Source organism: Squalius cephalus (genome assembly GCF_949319135.1).
Source record: "Squalius cephalus genome assembly, chromosome: 22".
NCBI classification, from domain to species: Eukaryota; Metazoa; Chordata; class Actinopteri; order Cypriniformes; family Leuciscidae; genus Squalius; species Squalius cephalus.
In genome coordinates, this window is record NC_137143.1 from 25,250,326 (window position 1) to 25,273,753 (window position 23,428).

At 38.3% G+C, this 23,428-nt stretch overlaps 3 protein-coding genes across 14 annotated transcripts in view; 2 read left to right on the forward strand and 1 right to left on the reverse strand.

Moving 5' to 3' along the window:
- cacna1ab (calcium channel, voltage-dependent, P/Q type, alpha 1A subunit, b) overlaps positions 1-7,122 on the forward strand; it is a 129,029-nt gene extending 121,907 nt beyond the window's left edge. For 10 of the 12 annotated variants that reach the window (XM_079858408.1, XM_079858402.1, XM_079858410.1 and 7 more), the window contains one exon: positions 8-7,122. In XM_079858408.1, coding sequence (XP_079714534.1) covers positions 8-664 — 657 coding nt within the window. In that variant the 3' untranslated portion in view covers positions 665-7,122. The remainder of the gene's footprint in view (positions 1-7) is intronic. The other 2 variants (XM_079858404.1, XM_079858403.1) reach the window with 2 other exon arrangements.
- Positions 7,123-11,835: 4,713 nt separating this feature from the next.
- ier2b (immediate early response 2b) lies at positions 11,836-12,514 on the reverse strand. The gene has a single exon (XM_079857925.1). It carries the CDS (start codon positions 12,374-12,376, stop codon positions 11,873-11,875), a length of 504 nt encoding a protein of 167 aa, XP_079714051.1. The 5' UTR covers positions 12,377-12,514; the 3' UTR covers positions 11,836-11,872.
- A 4,755-nt stretch (positions 12,515-17,269) lies between these two features.
- Positions 17,270-22,134, forward strand: stx10 (syntaxin 10). Its single transcript, XM_079856821.1, has 8 exons — positions 17,270-17,352; positions 17,865-18,034; positions 18,253-18,347; positions 18,458-18,520; positions 18,599-18,700; positions 19,385-19,491; positions 19,585-19,679; positions 20,278-22,134. The coding sequence occupies exons 1-8, from the start codon at positions 17,318-17,320 to the stop codon at positions 20,352-20,354; spliced, it is 744 nt and encodes a 247-aa protein (XP_079712947.1). The 5' UTR covers positions 17,270-17,317; the 3' UTR covers positions 20,355-22,134.
- Positions 22,135-23,428: the final 1,294 nt, after the last annotated feature.

Below are 23,428 nucleotides of genomic sequence, written 5' to 3' on the forward strand. Positions count from 1 at the left end.
CATGTAGGGCAGTAGTTCTGTGAGCGGAAGCCCCGTTCCCTCGACGTCGGGGACCAGCACCCCCCGGCGTGGCCGTCGGCAGTTGCCCCAGACCCCATCCACACCTCGTCCTCATGTCACCTACTCCCCAGCCGTCCGCAAGCCTCCATACGGCTCCCCGGGCCAGGGTCGTCTCCGCTCCCCTTCCCCGCGACACTTCTCTCCACCAGATCACGAACCGCCCTACCACCGTCCACCCTCCCGCCATGCCTCGCCCCATCACAACTCGCCCCGGCACGCCTCCCCGCGCTCCCCCAGGCATGCGTCACCCAGGTCCCCACGTCACGGCCGCTGGGGCCCGCCGCCGGACAGCCTGGAGGGCGATGGAACATTCTATGACCGGGACTATGAGTACGAGCGGCACCACGAGCCACCTGCCTACGAGCTGAGTCTATCGCAGGGCAACCCCCACCCTCATTCTCACCCGCACCCCCGGTCCCCAAGGACTGCTCGTCAAGGGCCTCCCTCACACCCGCGTCGTGTGCCGAACGGCTACCGTTCCTCCTCGCCCTCCCCGCACCGGCGCGACCCCCACCCAGGCCCACACCGGCCGCCAAATGGCCGTGGGCCCCGGAAGGGGTTGCACGAACAATATAGCGAGACGGACGAGGATGATTGGTGTTAGTGCGCAGGGTGACCAGGAGGGGGCGCCGCTCAACTCAAACCGAGATGTTTATGCACCGCAGCAGGGAGAGAGGGGACGGAAGAGGAAAAGCAAGTGGTGCTTTTGCGCCATCGTGAGACTCTAAACCTTGGAGTGGCACATCGAGCTTCCCTACTCCCTCTCTCTCTCTATTGCTTTCTCCTGCTCTCTAGACTATGTTGCCCATGCTGCTCAGCAAGCAAGGGAATGGGAGCATACGAGATAAATGGGGTGGTTGCGTTTAGATGGACTGAACTTTAAAGATCAGAGTCGTTGTGTTTGAACGCTCCACTCCAGACTGAGCAAGACCGATTGCTTCTTGCACGATGGAAAAAATGAGCAACATCATCTGTCAATCAAAAAAAAGAAAAGAAAAAATGAAGATTGAAAATCAAGCCAGAACCCCCTTTTTCCCCCTCACATCTATGCCTCTTGAAAAGACCCAAAAAAATAAAAAGGGAAGAAAAAAATAGACATTGTTGAAGAAAAAGCAAGTTTTCTTGTGAACAAGAGCTCTACCTACTGCAAAACCAGCCCCATGTGCTGGCCAATATCGATGAGTTTTATCATCTACGTTTACTGTTACCAACTCAAGACGCTGAGTGACCTCATCACCTGGGGGAGGGGTTAACTGTCGAAGAGGCGTGGCATATGAAAGGACTCAGTGCAGGCGGGAGGCGGCGGGTTGGCGTGGCACACCGAAACCCCGCCCACAAACTGCCACTCAATGATAAAGGAAAAGACAGCAGCGGGAAAAGAATGAAACGGCAGATGAGGGAGGGACGGAAAGACTATTTCCTCTTCAGAATGTCTTCAATTGATTACTTCTTCTTTTTGAACATTTGGAGCTTGGTTATTCTGTTGCATTTGCTCAGCTTTCTTTGATATTTTTGGACTAAAATCTGATGGAAACTTGCATGAATGATTTAAAAAATATATATATATCAGACAGAAGATTTACTGTGGGAAGGGGGGGTGATAACTCTCTTTTTTCCATTCAGTTTAAGGAAGTTCTTTCTCTCGTTTTCTCCCTGTTGCTCTTGCCATGTCTACAGACCTTTATGTGCAGATGGAGTTTATAGATAGACGTTAAAGCAGACCTTTCTAGATAGCGAGACAGATCTGAAGGTGTTTTCTATGTTATTTCCATCTGAGGATCCCAGATGATGTTCTGCACTGTTTATAATTACTTTGGATTGCACTATAAACTAGCCTGAATGGTGAAACCTCCCTCACTACAGCTGTCAGCCATGGTTGTGAACAGAGAGAAACGGGGTGAGAGATGTTCTCCTTTCTAAAGGCTTCATTTGCTATTGTCAATAACAGTAGTCTTATAATGATGAAAACTATCTTAATGCAATTGATGTAGATGACGGTGATGCTGATGAAGATAGAGGTGGTCATGTGACTTTGTTGTCTTGTTTTCAGGAGTTTTGTCTGTTGTGGCCATCTTGTTTCGAACTCTTTGTGTTTGTTTTTGGTTCCGTTCACCACAGATTGAAGTCTATAAGGGTGCGCTCCTGATAGCATCCTGAAGTTTACGTACTTGTGACCTCAGCTGAGTAGAATATTCCTATCAGTAGTGAATAGTTTTGGTCAGAGCTCATGAATGTTTTAAAAGAGAGAGTCAGGCCATTCAGGATACCCTCGGACAGTTTTCGTGTCAGAGTTTTTCAGACAAATTCAGGGTCCATTTCATATTTATTTTTTGACAGAAAAAGATGGTCGCACAACAGTGTGATCGGTAGAAATTGTTTTATAGAAGGTCAGATTTTAACCCCTTAAATTATTTCACAGCTAATGTAGAGTAAGTGCAAGTTAATATTTTGGGCGATGAATGTTGTTGTTTACTTTTTGTCCATGTTGTGGTGCTGTTACACAGCTTTAGCCAGGCTAGACTATGGACAAACGATCCCTTATGAAAATACAGTCGCCAGAGGGCGCTATTACATTTGCAAAACTGTTCCCAGACAGTAGGTGACGTAGCAGGTCTGTCGAAGCTCGTCGACAGTCGTTTTTTGAGAATTTTGACCTGGATAGTCTTTGATCAAGTAACTGGAAACGATTCTTCCACCCTGCCTTCCTGTTCCCTGCCATGGGCAGTTTGTCATGTCTTTGGCTGCCTGCTCAATCTGAGACCCTCCCCCTTCTGCTCAGGATACAACGATACAGCCAAACGTATATCTCACAGGGGTGTAGAGGTGCGGCCTTTTCAGCCTCCCCTACTGTCATTGAACCTGTCCAGCTGACCCACACCAATCCAACCATCTCAAAACATCAGAAAAGACCAAATGTTTATTAAATATCCCATTACAACAGGGTTTTTTTCCCCTCCAGGTTAGGATTTTATTGTGCGTAGGTTACTCTTTTATAGCTCAGGAGCCGTGTAATTCTCAGTTTTAAGTATCAACTTTGTCTCAGATGTTTCTCCAAAAATCTATTTAAAAAAAAAAAATCACAAATGAGACAATTGTTGCCGTGCTGTATGAATATAGAGCTATAAAAGAAATGTGAGTAGCATCATCTGAAATCGTTTTTCTGAGACGCATGTGAGGAGAAAAAACTCCGCAAGTCTCAATTTTATCTGTCAAGGAGTAAGAATTAAAGAGATCTTTTCTTTACGGAATGTTCAAGATCAGAAACCCTGACTGTAATTTTGCTTAAAAAGTTTCAAAATGTGAAACCGTGAGGATTCAGTTGGTCTCATAATCTCACTTTATTCAGATAAAAATATCAAAGCGTCTCAGAATAGTTCACCACATTCATCTAATCTTGAAGTCGGTTGGGCGGTTCTGTATCGTCTCATTTTCTGTCCCAGAATCATATGAAATCCACAGTACAAGGGACTTTTTCTTTTCTTTAAAATAGTTTTTTTAAAAAGTGTCTTTTTGTTGAATCCCTTCTCCTTGCCAACCCATATCCAAGACTTTTAGGGAGGAAACCACTGTTTTCTGGGTGTTTGTTGATGTTCGGCCCACATTTACCCACAGCTGGCCCCCAATTAGCCACAGGTTTGATGCCCATGGGTCCAGATGAACCTGCAGAGCCACAGTGCCTTCTGTTCTAGTGTCGCACACTAACCCTTCCCCTGCCTCTCTTCCCTCTCCCCTCTATCTCTCTCTTAATGTGATGGACTCAGTCACACTACGCCTTAACAAGTTCCCATGTCTGCGCTGTCTGCTGGGCTTTTTAAAGACAGGGAGGCACGGTTATATGATGGGGGAAGATCCCAGTTACTCTGAGAGTAATGAAGGGAAAAGACAACCGAGTTCTGTCAGGGTGTCCATCTCGGCTCTCTGTCTCTCTTAGCAATGCTTCCTCAAGTGGATGGCAACCATTTTTTAATTTGTCTCACCCTGCTCGTTTAGAGAGTTGCATCGAACATCGGAGGGATTGTTCTACTTCTCAGGTCTTTTAGCAAAAGGACAGGAAGGCTTATTTTTGTCAGGCATGAATGTTAGTTAGACCTTTTGCATGGTTAATATAAAGCCCATTTAGAATTTCTCTTGGTCTTGAATTCTTTTGCTGAAAACACTTGAAATGCAGCTCCATTTTAGCTCAAGATGTGGATCGATAGTTTATTAATAGGATTTGGTTTTTATTGATTAAAAAGAGATAGCAGAAGGTTGTGGTTTTTAAAAGAACAGTTCACTCAAAAAAGAAACTTCTGACATGATTTACTCTCCCTCATCTCATTCTTTACTATTATGACCTTCTTTCTTCTGTAGAACAGAAAAGGAGAAATGTTAAAGAGTTATTCTGGTTGCTCTATTCTATGCAGTTAAAATAAATGAGGACTGGGGCTTTTAAGCCTCTAAAAGGACACAAAAGTACCATCAAATATCAAATTGGGACAGTGTTCTCATTTTTATAAGCCATACAATAGGTTTGTGTAAAAAAACGAACGGACTGAAATACAAGTCATTATTCGCTAAATATCTTAAAATCCACCTTAACGATTTCGAACTTTTCAATGAATCAGTTGATCCAGTTCACAAATTTGACCGATCCAGTTACCTGAAGGGCTTAAAGACTTTACAGCTGGCATGTAGAAATTGCAGTCATCTTTGCTATTTTGATGTATATCCAGTGAAACAGCTTCTGTTTGGTGACTTTAAATATAGTGCATCCTTTTTGTAGCTAGCAAATTTTCTCCTGCTATGTTTCACTGAAGAAATGAAGTCATATTGGTTTAGATAAACGAGAGTGAATAAATGATGTCGGAAATTTCATTTTTGGGTGAGCTGTGCCTTTAAAGGTTTATGCATGTAACTAAGACTGGTGCATCATTCTTTGGCTCTGCTTGTTCATCAGTTTGGTTCTGACCCTCTTTTGCTCTCAGTGTCAATGCCTTTATTGCTTTATGTTTTTGACTCGCATCTTCATTTTCTGTCCCAACAGAAAGCCATTTTCAGTTTGCAACACACACAAGTGATCCATCGTAGATACACAACACACTTGCATTTGAGCATGTGTTGTTTGTTTTGTATCGTCCTAGTGGAACAAAGCTGTATTTTCTTTCTGTTTCATACGAAATAAGGGCTTTCCTTCAATGGTTGAGTGCTGCCAAAACAAGTCACCCTCTATGTAGCTACACCACTTCCTGTGGTCTCCCTTTGTACAGAACAGAATTACATGTGTGTGCATGCTAATGTGTGGGGGAACTGGAGAAAGGGAGGGGGGTGATGGGTAATGTAGTTTTTTTTCCCTGTATGTATGAGAGTGAGAACTTGAGGCACAGCTGTGGCCAGCACAGGCATTGTGCATGCCAAAAAAAGAAAAAAAAAAGAAAAAAACCTTATCAGAAAGGGATACTAATGATATTGTGCACCTTGGGTAATTTAGTGCTGGGTTTGCCAATCCATTTCTGCTCAGCATTTACCATGGCATACTTCATTATCATCCTCATCTGATCCCAATCCGAGATTGGGTACGGATCCATTGCCACCTTTTCCAGAAGATCGGAAGGGTTGGGTTCATCCATGTGACAGTGGGACGGTCGACTGCGAGTGTGTGCGTTTGTCCGTGAGCTGATTTGAAGGCAAGTCGTTTTTTAGTGCCTTACAATGAACAGTTTCCCATCGCCGTTACGTGACCGTAGAAACAAAGCCATGGCGAAAGCGAAGAGAGTCATCACGTTTGTACCTCGACTGTCTGTCCATGTCTATCTAACTTATTTTGTTGGGCCTATCTATCTCTTTCTCTTCTGTAACTCTTGTAGGCTATATCTCATTCATAAACTTCCTGCAACAGTCTGTGTTCATCCTCTTTCTTCAGCATTCCCATGTTCCTTACTGTTTCATTTCCTCTCGTTCTGCATGCATGTCATGGTTTCTTCACTCAAACACATTGCTGATTTGATATACTGATAAAACTAAGAAATATTTTTACATATAAATGTATTGTTAGTAATGCTCATAATTACATTAATTAAAACATAAATCATACTTATTACACATTTAAAAGGACAGTCCACCCAAAAGTGATTTGGAAAGTCATCATTTACTTAGTTCCAAATCTGTATGACTTTGTTTCTTCTGCGGAACACAAAAAGAAGATAATGAAAGTCAATGGGGTCCAATGTTATTTTGTGTTTCTTCGAAATGTCTTCTTTTGTGTTCCACAGAAGAAACACAGTAAAAGATGACCGAATTTTCATTTTTGGCTGAACGATCCCTTTAAGCGCACTAGTTGTTCTGCCTAAGACAGAATAGATGCTAAAAAACATGTAGCAGACAAACGAACAGATTTCACTTAAAAGAGAAACGAATGTTGAGGTTCTCTAAAAGGAAGCGGCTCACAAGACAGGAAGCGTGTTTTCACCACCGTCAGCCGGAGTGTGCTTCTTCACAGCGCTCGTATGTGTCGAAGGGGATGTGGTGTGAATGTGCGAGTACGTGAGGAGTTCCTGTGAGCGCGCAGCCACTGTCACCATGACACCCACAAACCCGTCCCATCTCTCCTTAATCACCCATATCCCACCCGCCATCCATATTACTATTGACCTGAACCATTTAAAAGCAAAAGAGGAAGTTTAAAGAGAAAAAAAGGCCATGATAAAGAGAGGTATTTAATTACTGATTTGCATGTGCAATGTGCATGCCACTATGTGGGTTAAAAAGTCAACTTCAGGAATTCTAAAATATAAAAAGAAATATAAAGAAAAAGAGTATATATATATATGTATAAATATATAAATATAGTTAGATGTTTTTATGAGCAATGTGTTCCTTTTTTCTTCTATTTTTAAAAATGACAAAGACAAAAAAGAGCACCAAGAGGGGGAAAAAAATAATACAAGAGACGATAAATGATAAATACTCATAGAATGTTTGTTTGTTTCTATTGCCAACTGTTCTCTGAGAATCGTGGGTGAGGTGAGCACACTACATGCTGTGGAAAAATGTATTACAGAATTAAAATAAAAAAAAAAAAAAAAAGTTAAAAGATATCCAGTAACTCTCAATGTGAGGGACTGCACATCACTCTGATTTAAGAAGAACTCCCAAACCCTTTTTGCTGATGTTGAGCTGTGAAAGAGGCTGCCTGAACCTGGTGATGTTACACATTTATTCTGGCTATGAAAAATCACCCTTTTTTCTCTCTCTTCCTCTGTCTCTGTTATCTCTCTGCTATTTCTACCAGTGCATTTTGTAATTCCGAACAGACCTCTTCCTAAAGAACCTGAATAAAAACCAGAGAGAATGCATTCTAAACCCATCTCTTGTCTTCAGATGCACGACTGTAGTTTGTGTGTGAACGTGTGTCTAATTTCACTCTTTGTACGCAACTGATGAATGTTTGTAGAAGACAAAAGCCTCTCTTTGACACGTACGCGTTCACACCTATACGACAATCTGAAAAGGATTCAATCAGGTTTCAGGTGGGGGAAATGATGCCACACATTGACAGCTGTTGAGGAAGTGTTGATAGCCGGATTATTAAGGATCTGGGCTGTTAACCCAATGACTTGTGTCCCAGGAAGTGAAGAAATAGTGACAAATAGTGACTCTGCATCTAAACACTGTCATGCTTCCTCTTTAATTTAACTGTTAGTCACCATGTTGCAGAGAAGGGCAAAATATTTTTTCTATATAAATAATGATTTGCCCTTCTCTGCTTCAATTAGTAATACTTTACAATAATGTCTCTTTTTTTTTTACCATTAGTTAATGCATAAACTAACAATGAGCATTAAAGCATTTATAGCTTTGTTAATGTTGAGCAATCTCTAGGTATGGTGAAGGCTGTGTGATGATGTGGGGCTATTTTAATTCCAGAGGCCAAGGGAACTTTATCAGGATGCATAGTATCCTGGATCCATGAAATAACTGGCCTTTAAAAATAAAAATCTGCCTGCCTCTATGGGAATTTAACATAGGGGTGTCCAGACTTATGCACCCTGTATTTTAAGGAAGAATATTTATTTATTTACGATACATTATTCATTCACAAAGAAAATTGGTGTCCTTAAAGGTTGGATTTTTCCAAATTTTTTTAATTAAGGCATTAAGTTCAATTTCCAAAAGATGATTTTTTATTCCTCTTTTTAGTCAACTTTATGCAACTTATGCATAGCACTGTTTATATATATATATATATATGTGTGTGTGTGTGTGTGTATAGGGGTAGAGTGGGGGAAAACGCCCCCCCTTAAGGAAAATGTGACATTACAGTGAAACAAAACATAAATGTGACTACAATTGCCATCTCGGTGTTGAGTGACTATGGCAGGAGTTATTCACCAAATATTATAATTAATTAGTATTTTGACTAAAAATATTTTTGTACAAAGGGGGCGTTTTGCCCCAGCGGTGGGGTAAAACGCCCCCCAGGTGGGGTAAAATGCCCCCTTTCTTACCAACCAGTTTGCTTCATAGATCAACAAAAAAATTAACATGCAATAGTTTTTAATCTTTAAAAGTAAAAGGTAAGTAATGTATCAACATTTATATATATTAATATTTATTTCAGGAATGTCCAAAATAGCCAAATTCAACTACCTTCCATCAGTGAGTTAACTGTGCTAGCAAACTAGCTAATGCTCACTTGAGGTAATTTTGTCATGTTTTGTTCAAATATTTTGATTTTACCACTTAGTTATACTGCATTAAGTGTAAAACAAAGGATTTGATAGACTGAAAAATGTTATTATAGTAATTATGATAGAGAGAAACTATTCCCCCTGGGGGGCATTTTACCCCTCAGCGTAGGGGGCGTTTTACCCCACAAGCTATGACTTTTTTTAAAAAAATAATATTTTTTTAAATATAATTATTTTCCTTAAAAATAACTTATGATCTCAAACTACAGACTTCACTATTCATCTATCATACATCACTGCAATATCCTGCAGAACAATATTCTCTTAAACACTTGTTTACTAATATCTGAAAATTATAGCATTTACCATGTAATCCTCTTCTCTTCAAATATATCGCTGGTGTCAGCTTCTCCATAGAGATTTGTATATCCCCGTTATCAACATAGTGCATAGCAACAGTAAAAATATCATACCTCTAGTTGTTATTTTGGGAAAAACAGGTGGGGGGCGTTTTCCCCCACTCTACCCCTATATGGAGAGTTCAGATGCAAAAGCCTCTAAGTGCCGCCTGAAATCTTCTAGAATGATCATTTTTATCAAGCTCATATATTTAAGTTCAGTAAATTCACTTAAATGGCAATGAAAATTACCTATTAATTGTCATTTAAGTGAAATTACTGAACTTAAATATATGAGCTTGATAAAAATGATCATTCTAGAAGAAAATTTCAGATGGCACTTAGAGGCTTTTGCATCGTATGTATATATATATATATATATATATATAGTATATATATATATAGTATATATATATATAGTATATATATATATATATATATATATTTATATATATATATATATATATATATATATAGTATATATATATATAGTATATATATATATATAGTATATATATATATATATATATATATATATATATATATATATATATATAGTGTATATATATATATATATATAGTATATATAGTGTTATTATAAGTAATAAATGTGTAAGTCTTTGAAAAAACATTGTTATAAATATTATGTATATTATAAATTAAAAAGATAATTATTTCTCTTATTGCTTTATCAGGGTTAAATGGTTGATCTTGAGAAAAGTTTGATGAATTGTTTCTCTTCCTGCAATGCTCTATTTTTTATGTTGTTTATTGAAAAAGTTAACAGTTAAGCATGAATATCAGTTCATCATTATGACACTGCTTTGTGATTTTAAATATAATTTCGACAGGCCAAAATTTCCATAATTTCCCCCCTCCACCTCATTTGTCAGGTCAAAGACCCACATCAAGACCACCCTGGAGGAATCTAGAACATCAGAAACCTGTTTGAGATATCCACCTATAGTCCACACATGACCACATCAAACAGATTCATTTAGGTTTCACTCAATCTGAGTTGAACTAGGTTTCAGTGATTAATGTTAAAATGAGTTTCAGTTATTAATCATCCTCCTGAGCAATTATCTCACTGCAGTTTCCCAGCAGAGGATTCAGCCTAAAATGATCTCCACCTGAAAATTTTACTTCCTGTCTGCTCATCACGCTCCAAAACTTCCTACCTGAAATTACATGCACACCTATTCAGATCCACCCCCACAACCCACATATACATTCAGAGCAATGATTCATACTTACTCATGCTAGTCATTTGAATTTAGAGCCTAATCACATGCTTTTTTGTCACGCTAAATCTTAGAATAAACTCTTAAAAAAAAAAAAAAAAAAGATGTTTGAAACGTTTTATTTTAGGTATACAAAACCACCCAACCACCCAGAGCTTAAGACACAACAGTGTTAACATAAACAAGTGATTAAAATTCATGCTCTGAGGCCTGTGGACTCTAGTTTCACTCTCTTGCATTAATTATTTCTCATTGTGCTCTACTGATGTCAGTTTCGGATGTTGTAATGCCAGTTGAACTGGGACTTCAAGCTTAACCATTATATTGTCTGACACTGGCCACTAGCCAAAAATGTTTATCAGTGTTCAAGGGAAAAGTGAATTTCATGACTCATGGTCATGTTCGGACAGATCTTGCTGACTAATGAAGGGAAATTACACTTTACCGTAGTCTTTCCAGCTGTTGCCTTTTTTATCGCCCACACAAGGGTGACAGATGATGAGCTGTATGTTTTATCAAAAGATTGGGTTTAGGATCAGTGAGATAAGCATTACAACTCACGATGAAAGGCTGAGTGAGTTATAGTCACATATTTCAGAGATGATCTGTTTGAAAAACCTTAACTAATTCATGACAGAAGGACTTGGAAAATATCATGGAAATCGTGTTTAAAAATTGTGATTTCCAGTCCTGGAAAAGTCTAATTAATCTATAAATATAGACTACATAAAATAAATTAATAAAAATATATTAAAAAAAAGAATTCTATACTTTTTTTGTGGGTGTAATCTCTAAAATATATATTTGTTAATCCTTAAGTAAAAGCTGGTGAATCATGGTTCTTCATTGGTTAAAAGGTGTGGGGGAAAATATAACTTCAATCAGAACTTCTTCATTTAATCCACAAATATTAGCCATCAAGAGTTTGTTCAGATGTTAGCTCTTCAAAATGAAATCTGTACAACATGATGATTTTTAAACATTTGCATGTTTATTGCAAACAGTAAACACTGAAATCAACATCATATCAGTCCATCATGCCCTTCTTAAATTAGTATTTTCAATACATATTCTTCTGTGCAATTGATCAGTGTGCAACAGTGACATTTAACACGTTTTGGCATTTTCAAGACATTTTCAAGTAGCAAACTCGGATAAACATGTGTCATACACCGTCAGAGTTCTTCTTATTTGAGGTTGTAAAGTTCATAGGCTTGATAGAAGACATCAGAGCCCAGTTCATACGTGATTCAACAGAGTCATCTGACTCCTCTCACTGAACAATGAAGCAGCTCGGGTGATTCCAATGCGATTGGGATCATAGTAGGCTATCCACCACCTGTCCTGTATTCCTGCTGATCCTGGCCTCTCTCGGACCTCTTATGGCGAGCTGAGCCGACCGCACAGGTGTCAGGCTGCATAACCAGTCCGTTCTGAACCAGTTTGTCCAGGAAATTCCCATCAAGGGAGATCGATTCTCGGAAGGATCCAAAGTGCGTCTTGCTCAACACGCCCCGATGGCTCGATTTGTTGTGAACGCTGTCAGGGTTTCAGCCTGGCGACAGCTGTTTCCATTATTAGTCCTCAAAACCTCGCTTTGGAGATGTTGCTTCTCCTCATCCGTGTCCATTCTCGCCTTCTTCAGAGGCAGAAAGTCAGGCTCGAGCGCCGTCTTACCGCGGCGCTTCCTGGAGTGCCGTTCGGAAGCGCACAGGTTCTCTTTGTCCTCTTCTAGAGTGTCTTTAGGTTCCTGAGGCTTCATTGCGACCTCATTAGGAGTCTGAGGAGAGTCGTTAGTAATCTCCATGGGCTCCTCCGGGGCGCACGGAACGACCTGCTCCTCCTCCGCGTCTCGGAGCTGCTGCGCGGTGTGGTAGATGTCCCGTGCGGCTCTCATGGTCATGGAGAGCAGGAGACTCCGGTGAAGTCTCAATCCCCCGCGCTGGGTTCTCAATGAATACAGTTTACTAATAGAAAGAGCCATGATTCTCTTTGCCTCGACGTCCATTGTGTTTACAATGTATCAGGATCTTTCAGTTCTAGACTTGTTTTCTATTTTTAAACGTCTGCGCTTTAAGGTCTTCGCGGTGGATTGTAAAACTAAAAGTTTTCTCCTCTCAGGGCGGTGTTTTATGTGCGCTCAGGTGACGTAAAGAGTTTCCATTCCCCTGGGTGTATAAACACGCCCTTCCCGTCTTGTCAACATACGTCATATTGGCACAGCACTGAGGTATCAAGTCAACATATGCGTTGTGTTGCCATGTCCACTCATTATACGCAACTTTAAGCTTGGAAGAGTAAGGTAATACATGCGTTAAATTGTGGCGGTGTGGATCAGTGTTATTTTCGTATTATGTATATAGACTAGGCTACTATTTTTTAGACTAAGTTTTTAGTAATATAATTATTTTTTTATTTAATAATTAATTTTCTTTTACATGTTTTTGTCTGTTTTTTTTTTTATTTCTCTTAGTTTTTTTATTTATTTCCCCCTTCAACTTCAACTTATTGCAATTATTTGCCAATGCAACATTTATAACTGTCATTTAATATTTCCATTTAATTTTATTTCAATTAATAATAATTAATCAAATTTTTTGGGGAAAAAATACATTTGTTAAGAAGTTTAATTATTTAGCAAATATATTGTCTTTGCAGCAAAATGTAATAGTGCAGCAATAGATCGGAATGATTAAATAAAGCAATATTCATTGATAAACCCAGCCTGCACCAGAAGCACAAAACACACTTGTCATGAATGAACTCATTGAATGAACATTAACATTATTATACATGTACTTTCGTTCAAATGCAAAATTGAACGATATACAATTTTTCATGCAACCATAAAGAAAATAACAAAAAAAAAAAAAATCCGTAGGGGGTGGGTTGTTGTGTAGTAATATTAAATCAGAATGAGGCTGTTTAGAAATATTAAAAATATTTATATTTTAAAGTCTTTAGCTTTCTTTTTTAATGAGTCTTTAATACTGTCTACATGCCTTACTTCAGTCAACAAATCGTAAACGTTTTTCTTTAGTAAAATAAAAAAACATTTATGAATGTGATGTTTAAAAATCGAAATAAAAAAACGTTTCGTCTTCTTGTAGCCAAAAGCTGGAAACAATAGGGTTGCTTATTTTGGGCTTGTTTTGTAAAAAGAAATTGATGGGGATTTTTTCTAATGAGATCTGGCAACACGGGTCTTAATAGCACTGCTCTACAAAAGTGTCATCACAAACAGCATATGTCATTATTGCACTGTATCAGATGTCTGCCAGTACAGTAATAAAAAAAAGGTGATCTGTTTCTCAAATAATCATTACTTATTGATCTCATGTAATTATACTAATGACATGTGAATGAATACATGAAATATTCATTAAGTGTAGGGGAAATGATAACTAAGTGCATCGTTTTCCTGATTATAACTAGCTTTTGTTTTGTTTTTTGCTCTTCTTCTTAAAGTGTATTATCTAGGCTATTTATTTTATGTGGTATTTTCAATTTGAAATGGCCTAACAAGCTCGCCTTTCTTGTTGAAACATTAATGTTGAGGGTTTTATCAATCTGCCCCCCAGTGTTTACAGTTCACTTTTTTCTATTTGCTCGACGTCACGTTCTATCGCCATATTTGGCAGATCCGTCGTGTCTCTCGGGAGCGCGCGCTCGCAGTGGAAAAGCCGTGACGTGCCGCAGCTTCCCGCAGCCTCAGCAGAGGCAGTGATGATGTCACCGCGCACCATATTTGGACTTGTCACCGGTCCAACAGCCCCTCCCCTTCTGCTCACATGAGCGTAACTAGGAAGCAAAGCGACTGAGGTCAGAATACAGCTGTTATTCGCAGCAAAGCGTATTCTATTTATAGAAAATTGGCTACCTGCTGACTTTGTCGAAATGAAAGATTTTGTTGGTGTGCGGCATTTTTGTACAGAGAATTGCTTTTAAATTATGAGCGTGAAAAAACATTTGTCAAGTCGAATGTGTTTGTATGGCTACCTTGTGTGTGTGTGTGTGTGTGTGTGTAAGCATTTCTGGCAATAATTCTCATTCGGATTATTTTGATTTATTGCTCAGCATGGGTAGTAGTCTTGTTTGTGAATGTGTTTACTGAGAAACAGAAGAGGGAGGAAATCATTTATTTTATTAAACACTAGGGCATCACATTACAAACCAGTTTTGTAAACAGAGTGACTAATCATGAGGACCTTCAAGCTACCGCTTGTAAAAATAGCTCCCTTATTACAGTTCTCTGACAAACTGCATTCCATGTGATCAGGCCTCCATTTAGGTCCACCCTTGCTTTCTTTCCAAAAGCGTTCTTTGCACCTGAGATCACACTGGTTTCATTACATTAATGAGGGCACCTCAATCTTGCCAACAGGTTTATTTGAGGGTTAGGGTTGAGGTTTAGCAAATGAAAACCATTGGGTCTATGTGAACCACATTGACCCAATGGTTTTAATATGTACATAATGATATTTGCTAAACCCCAACCCTGAAATAAACATGTTGACATTTAAGGCAAAAACTCTTTTCAGACCTAATCTGTCTTTCAAATTGTCAAAACAATTTCAGATGTCCTCTAAAGTCAGTTTTCACCTTGTCTCACTACTCACAAGTGTGGCCCTGACAAATACAACCAACCTTTATGCTTTTCACAGGAGGTGGAGTGTGTGTGTGAAACAGGAAACAGTGTGGAGAGAGAGAGGAAGGCAGGAGACAGGAAGGAAAGGGTGACTGTTTAAGAGGTGGGGGAGGAACTGAAGGAGAATAGTGTTGCTAAAAGGAAATGGAGGAAAGGAGTGGGGACCAGACGTCAGCGATTTAACCCTATAGCTGGCATTAAAAACCATATGGGAATCTTTTAACACACCTCTTGCAAAAATGTACGCAAGCCGTATGCACCCACCACCCGTCTTTAGCCTATCGTATTTACTGCCTTGAGCGTCAACCACATCCAGGCCAGTTACATAACCGAATTAATTATGAATCAGGTCAGGACTGCAACATAGGTGTGCTAACAGCCCTGTTTTGGAAATGAGTGACAAACAATGCTAAAAATATGCCATTTCTGCTTAGCCACAGATGAGGTAATGCATGAGGCTATTCAAAGACATTAGTGCATTAATTCTCTGAAAAATTACAGATTGTTATTACTTATTATTATTGTTAGGATGGACTGATAACATATTCAAAACAATTGCATTCATTTTATTTTACATACAAATGAGGAAAATGTGTATTTTGGAAACTTGTGCTTATGCATTAAGATGACTTAAGCTTTTGATATTTTCTTTAACATATAAATAGGACCAGGAGTTTGACTAGAGTACTATGAATATTTTTGTGCTTTATACCTTAAAATAAAGAGTAATCACAATTTTGTGTGCTTAAAATTTTGTATTAAATAAAGAGAAAATCAAATGAAATGGTATATTTGTAAGGACATTATAGTGGACATCTGAATAATGGACCTTTTGCACGTTACCTGGTTTCTCAGAAGTGGAAGTCGTCATAGTTGGGTAAACTTCTATAGCGGTGAATGAGAGATTACATTAAATATTTACATTACATATTTTTTGTGTTCCCATTTGCTCAAATAAAAGAAAAACTCCACAATAGTGTTTTCACATCTTTCAAGAAGAGGGAAAAAATAGAGAGAGATTGATAACGCTGTCAGAAGAGAGAAAGATGTCAATTTTTCCATCACTCCCACAGCCACTGTATTAGAAAGATCACAGCAGCGTTAAATAGTTTCTTGTAATGTGATGCAAAGGCAGAGGTGGACATTAACAAATTTACTTGAGTACTGTACTTAAGTACACTTTTTGAGTATCTGTACTTTACTTGAGTATTATTTTTTCTTGAAACTTTTTACTTTAACTTCACTACATTTGAAAGGCAAATATCATACTTTTTACTCCACTAGATTTCTTTTAAGGTCCTTGAGTAGAAAGTAGTAACGTCCGTCAGGGGTTGGTTGGAAATGAAAGTCGGGTTGACGTCAAAATGACATCAGAACCCGACGTCGGGTGGACGACAACATCCATCGTCGGACAGATGTTGGATTTTGGTTGGAGAGGAAAGTCGGGTTGACGTCAGAACCCGACTGATGTTGGTTTCTGACGTCAACCCGATTTTCATTTTCAACCACAATACAACGTCTGTCCAACGTTGGAGATTAACGTCAATCTGACGTTGGATTCTGACATCTGACATTTTAATTTTCAACTTTTGGTTTGTTCTTCTAAATGCAAATTTTGTCATTGTTTTGGAGTACACTAGCTTATAGAGTACACTAGCTTATAGATAACAGTAAGGGTAACATATTCATACTTAAAGCCAAAAATCTTTAAATATTTGAGGGAACGGCCATTTGGGTGTCCTAAACCATTGTGGACATTATTGAGTGCACTTATTCAGTCTCATATTCAATCTGGAACTGTGTTCTAGAAATAAATTTGATATTGATATGAGGGTAGGCAGGCATAGATTCAGAGGCATAATACTGCAAATATTACATACAACAATGCAACAATAATAAAACAATGCATTGACTTTTTATTTTTGATACTTAAGTACTTTTAAAAACGAATATTTCTGTACTTACAACTATTAAAATAGGTATTTACAACTCTGACCAGTAGTATCTGTACTTTCACTCAAGTAAGGAAGTTGTGTACTTTGTCCACAGGTTATATAATACAAAGTATAGTGTTATAAATGTACATACATTTTTTACAATGAAAATATTAAAAACTTTGCATGATTTACGATGCTGATGGCCGTTAAAACGCGTCATCACAGTCTGTGAAAAAGGTCAAAGTGTAAATTATGGAACATGCTATGATTAGAGTTCAGGGACTTTTATTTTGAAAACTCGTGCGTGCGTATACAATCCATCTTGCCGTTGACTTCACGGAGCTCCTAAACCAGAGGGGCTAATATGTCGATGGAGGATCCTTTTTTCGTGGTTAAAGGGTAAGAAAAGTTATCTTCCTCTTTCCTGCCTTAATGTCTGTCTTCCGTCTTTGTCTAAATGACACGCGTTTGATATTGACAGGTTAATTTAAGTGTTAGTGAAGCATCTTCATCACTACCTGGAGCTCCAGTTCTTGTCACATTATTAATGTTTCCAAGTGATTTTACTTATAAACTTCCCTAATAAACAAAATATAGGTGTGTTTTTAGTTGAGTTTGAGTGATCAGGAAGGTTGAATTAAGTCTAAAGAAGCCAGAGACATTTTATAGTATTGGTTTGTGTTGACTGGAGTGTAAACACACACTGATTTATGTTGCATGTGTTTGTGTGGCTCTGTCATTCATTTAATGTACAGATACAAACCACAAATTAATCATATACATCACCCCAAGATGACTGTAACCAGACTACCACCGGCGTACTGCTTATGTAAAAGTTGTTTGCTTCTGATAAACACCTTTCATTCCTTTGAAGTAGAAAGGGTTTGACAGTTTGCTCCTCTATCTGGCAGGGAGGTGCAGAAGGCCCTGTCTAAAGCACAGGGGCTGTTTGAGCGCTGGGAAGAGCTGCTGCAGGAAGAAACACCCGTCAGTCGCGATGAGCTGGACTGGAGCACCAATGAACTCCGAAACTGCCTGAGGGCCATCGACTGGGACCTAGAGGACCTGCATGAAACCATCAGTATCCTGCCATAAACCAAAGCCCAATGATGCCTTCAAACATCAGAATGACGACACTTTAGTAGACGGAATGTTACACAAATACTGTGTGATACCTCAGTTTAGCAAAAGGGAGATTAATATGCTAAAAGACTTTATAGTTCTTTACTATTCCACTGATCTCAAACTTTTGAACGGTAATGTATAAGCAGAACTCGTTATAATTCTTGACAGTATCAGGTATTGTGGAGGCAAACCCTGGAAAGTTCCGTTTAGGGGAACATGAACTCCAGGAGAGGCAGGACTTTGTGGAGCGAACACGGAGTTCTGTGCAGGTGTCAATCACTCTCCTATTCTCTCTCTCTCTCTCTCTCTCTCTCTCTATGGTATATGTATGGTGTAGTCTTAGTTTTTGTCTTGTAAATGAGTGTGTTTCTGTGTGTAGCTGATGAAGGAGCAGCTCTCTAGTCCCTCAGCTGTGGCCCAAGCAGAGAAGAAAAACAGACAGGTGAGTGATTCATTCACTATTTCACTAACATGAGACTGAATGGATTCATATGGTCATGTTTGCATCCATGTCTGACAGGCTTTGCTGGGGGCCACAACAAAGGATCGTTACGCCGGTCTGGAGCCTCACCTGGTGTCTGCAAACTCCAGATACATTCAGGAGCAACAGGAACAGCAGCAGGTAAATGAATCATCGGTGAAAATATTATTTTCTTATCCAGCATTACTTGACAATATTCCAAAGAGCATCTTATAAGCTTCACAGAAAACAAGGAAATGTGACCTTTTAGTAGTTCAGATAGTTCACCCAAAAATGATAATTATCCCATAGATTACTCAGCCTCAAGCCATCCTAGGTGTATATGACTTTCTTCTTTCAGCCAAACACAATCTGAGTTATTTAAAAGAAATATCCTGGCTCTTTTCAGCTTTGTAATGGCATGGATTGGAAGTTGTGATAGTATTTTCTTCTCTTTTGTGACGTATATCAGAGTGAAACGGCTTCTCGGACAAGAAAAAATGTAGGGCAGGACTTGATTTTGTCAATCGGGAATTGATTGGATGGTTGGATCGTTGTGGTTTGCTATTGGTTGATCTCATGTGAGTGACAGGTTGCCCCGCCCTCGCACCAGTAAACATGTCATCAGAGAAGAGATGTTGCTGCAAGAGTTATTTTTATTAAAGATCACTAGGGCACATGAATAAAAAGATTTTGAAAACTGCAGTTTTCCATTAAAAAACAAGAACTGTCCATTTTGATTTCATGGCAACTTTAATACCACAATTTTCAGTTGGCATAAAAGGGTAAATATTTCTTCTTTGTTCGTTTTACATCATAACTTTCCCAACTTGTCTTTCCGTGCAGCTGATCATGCAGGACCAGGATGAGCACTTGGAGCTGGTCACAGGCAGTATCCGTGTCCTGAAGGACATGTCCAGCAGGATAGGAGACGAGCTGGATGAACAGGCAGTGTAGGATATTGAAGAATAAACTGAAACACTAGCATGTTGATTTTTCTAATACTCAATGTCTATTTTTATTGCCATGTGTGATTTTTGTCCTAGTATGCTCGGGGAGTTTAATGAGGAGATGGACCAGACCGGTTCTAGAATGGACTCCGTGTTGAAGAAAATGGAGAAGGTTTCACACATGACCAGCAGTGAGTGCTTTTACTTCTTATTGTGTGTTCTTCAACTTCTCACGTTTTTATATCACTCACAGCACATGTTTGTAATTTCAGCCTAAAATGTTATGTTATTATATTTATCATTCAAAAGTTTGGGGTTGGTATTTCTGAAATGTTTTTGAAAGATGTTGAATATTGAGAAATATGGTGAAATATAAAAAACTATTAAATGTTATTTATTCCTGTTGAGAGCATCATTACTCCAGTCTTCAGTGTAATGTTTCTTATTATTATCATCAATGTTGAAAATATTTGTGCTGCTTAATATTTTTGTGAAAACCGTGATACATTTTCTTCAGGAATTTTTTTATGAATACATTTTTTTAAAAGAGCAGCATTTATTTAAAATAGATTTGTTTTGTAACAGTGCAAAAGTGTTTGTGTCATTTTTGATTTTAATATCTTTTCTGAATAAAACTAAACTGACTTAAAAGGAAGCATTTAATTTTTTCTCAAACAGGTTCTCATTCATTGTTTTCACAAGCTTTATATCTTTAATTATCTTAATTTTGCTAGGCTTGAGAAACGAGAATGAGATTTTGACTTGGATCATATGTTTTGTGTGTTGCAGGTCGGAGACAGTGGTGTGCTATCGGAGTTCTTGTAATCATACTGATCGTGGTGCTCATTTTGTTCTTCGCCATTTAAACCAGACTCTTCTTCGGTTTGGCCCTCCATCATGCCAAAATCTTACAGAAGAATTTCCCCATGATTCTTCCACCTCATCTTCAATGATCCTTTGTGAGAAAGAGATCCCAGTTATTTTTTATAGTCCTTTCTCGTCTTTTTGCCTTCATCTAATCCATACGTCTTCTGGCTCTCAGCATTTCACTCTCTCCCGCTGCTTTTGGATTGGACTTATTGTCGAATTTCACTAATGCTGAGATGGAAGTTAACAGTTATTATATTTCTTATGTTTTATTGTGGTACAGAGTATAAGTGGGGATGAGGAATTTGATAATTGCCTTATTATATTTTTATATGTTTGATTCTTACAGCAGCATAGTAATTGTGTACATTATAAATGCCAGTGAAAGAGGTTGACCATAAATATGTTCACGAATCATGTAACAATTTAAATGTTGTTGTTGGTTGATTCAGATTTCAAGCACAATGGGTAATGCAGGCTCATAGCGCCCTCTAGATCTGTAACGTCATCATAGAAAGCTCTGAAGTCATCCAATAACCGTCATCAAACAACCTATGATGGTGTGCTTTGGAAATTGTTTGTAAATTGGAAAAGGAAATTATAGCAAGGGTTATTTAAATTGTTTTAAAGCAAAGTCACACCTTTAACATGAGGTTAACATTTGCATTTTACATGTTTGCTTTTCCTTTATGGATACATCTGACACTTTATTGCATTATTTGAGTGAGCTTATGGAAAATTGCTTGCAGAAAAATCATCTAATTTGCCTGCACTTTTCATGAATCTTCATGGATGTGCTGCTTTTATGGATTTTCCCATATTTTAGACTGATTTGGTTATTCTTGTAATATTTGAGTTTCCCCATATTTTAAAATATAATTTTAGGAATTGTTTTTGAGATTACTGTACATTGGACTGTGAAGTTTCATATTACTGTGGAGATGTGTATAGAATAATTTGGACTGACATTCTTTGTCTCAGTTGATGGTGTGGGTTAAGCCTTCACTGCATGCCAAAGTGATATTCCAGACCCATTACTCCAATAATAATAATAATATATATATAAATATGTCATTTTACTATTTTTCAAAGGAAAATGCTATTAACTGCTCTTTTAATTGCAGCGAGATGCATGTACTGAAAGTCAGCTATATTAACTGACAACATCCCCTAAAGAGCTGATCGGACCCCACAGTTAGGATCATCACTTGATATTTCTATTCCTGAACTTGAGCTCAGATTGTGCCCATCTGTGGGTGTGCTAACGAACATTTTGTACTGCTATCCTCCGTGCCAATGAGTTGTTTCCAGTGTGCCCTCTGATCTGAGACACTACGTGCCTGTGGGTGAATGTATTATGTTCAGTATAAATGCTTTCCTCTCTGAATATGACATTTCAGTATTCTCTTGTTTCTTGTAATATGATTAAGTAAATAAACCCTTAACAGAAAATCAGATCCAACTTCAAACGTAAGATTTTTTTGGAAATTTTTAACATATTTTAGTACTCACTGCTATTAAAAATGTGGAACAATGAACTAAAACTTATTACCTCTTACATGCCCTTTTAGGGAGATTTGGGAGTACGCATTTGATTGTCTTTTATTTGCAAAGTAATGTCTTTCAGTGCTGCCTGCATATAAATAATTGCATTTCAAAAGTCTAATGCCCTTGTCACTTGTTTTTGTAAGCATTTGTATTGTATACAAATTTTGCCTTTATTTTGGCATCTTGATAAATTCAAATGGTCCCTGAATAAAGTTTATGACTTTGACATGCCATTCATTTTCCCAGGTCATTTTTCAAATTACATTATGGAATAATTTTATAGCACGGAAATATACCACGGCATATGTTATTTTCTTTCACAATAAAGATACATATCATGCAATATAAAATCCAATGGACCCTTTTCACGGACTGTAATGACTCGTTTCCACTTTTATCAACGTCGCAAGTCCAGTAAAGTTTAAAGTAAAAAAAAAAAAAAGAACAGTAAATTACAAAAAAGCAACAGGGTTTCTTACAGAAAGGCCGAGAGAGTGACACCAATTGTGACATCTTTCTCTCTTCTGACTGCTGTAATAATCTCTTTATTTTTTCCCCTCTTTTGGAAAGTCATTGAAACGCTGTTGTCTGCGTTTACACGACACCGATGTAGCAACTTAAAGCAGAAAAGTTTTTCCTTTGCATTTTTCACGTACAGACGACAACGTTAAAAGAGTCAAACGTCAAAAAAAACTGTTCACACGGATCCGTGAAAATTATTACAAACTTACAAACATTATTATAATGCCGCCAGGCCGGAAGTTATCGATGTTACTGAAAAATGATGCGCCTGCTTATGCATGACGTCACCGTTTTCACAAAATCGCATTTTTGTAGTTTAAATGGAGACAATGACGGTATCATTTTCAAAAACTTGAACTTTGAAACCAGATTTCTAAAGTTTACTTTTCAGGCTCCCAAAACGCCGTTGTCGTGTAAATGAACGACCAAAAACGCATAAGTTTCAGTTTTTAGTTGAAAACGGTGTCGTGAAAACGGCCCCTCATTCGACTTCCGCTTCTGAGAACCGGAAATGTGAAAAAGGTCCATAAGTCACACATTAAAACAAAAGCCAACCACAATAATTTTCTTTGTTACAAACCTTTTTTTATTAAGATGTATTTTCTTGTTTATCTTTTCTTTTTTACAGTAGTTAATGTGCAATTTTCTTTCTCGTTGGGTCACAGTTAAGGAATACACAAAGTTATTGGCACTTGGAACACAGAGGAAACACTGGCATGTACTCAGGGTGGGGTGACGGGTATTTTGACATCAGTAGACGCTACTGCATTTGTTTCCAAAAAGGTTTCTGGGGAATAACATCTCATGCTGTGAGTGCACAACTAACAATCAAACTTCATTAGTGTTTCTATGTATAATGTACAGTATATATAGATTTGTATTTATATATGTATATTCATATATCTATACTGGAAAATAAAAAAGCTGCAGGATCCCTGCGGCCACACCAGAGACATGCTCTCCGGAGCCATGCTGACGGTCGGAGCTCCCGGCCCCTGGTGAG

Coding starts and splice junctions, on each gene's coding strand:
- ier2b (XM_079857925.1), bottom strand. CDS start 12,376: ATGGACGTCGAGGCAAAGAGAATCATGGCTCTTTCTATTAGTAAACTG.
- stx10 (XM_079856821.1), top strand. CDS start 17,318: ATGTCGATGGAGGATCCTTTTTTCGTGGTTAAAGG. Junction 17,353..17,864: donor CCTTTTTTCGTGGTTAAAGG/GTAAGAAAAGTT, acceptor TCTATCTGGCAG/GGAGGTGCAGAAGGCCCTGT. Junction 18,348..18,457: donor GAACACGGAGTTCTGTGCAG/GTGTCAATCACT, acceptor TTCTGTGTGTAG/CTGATGAAGGAGCAGCTCTC.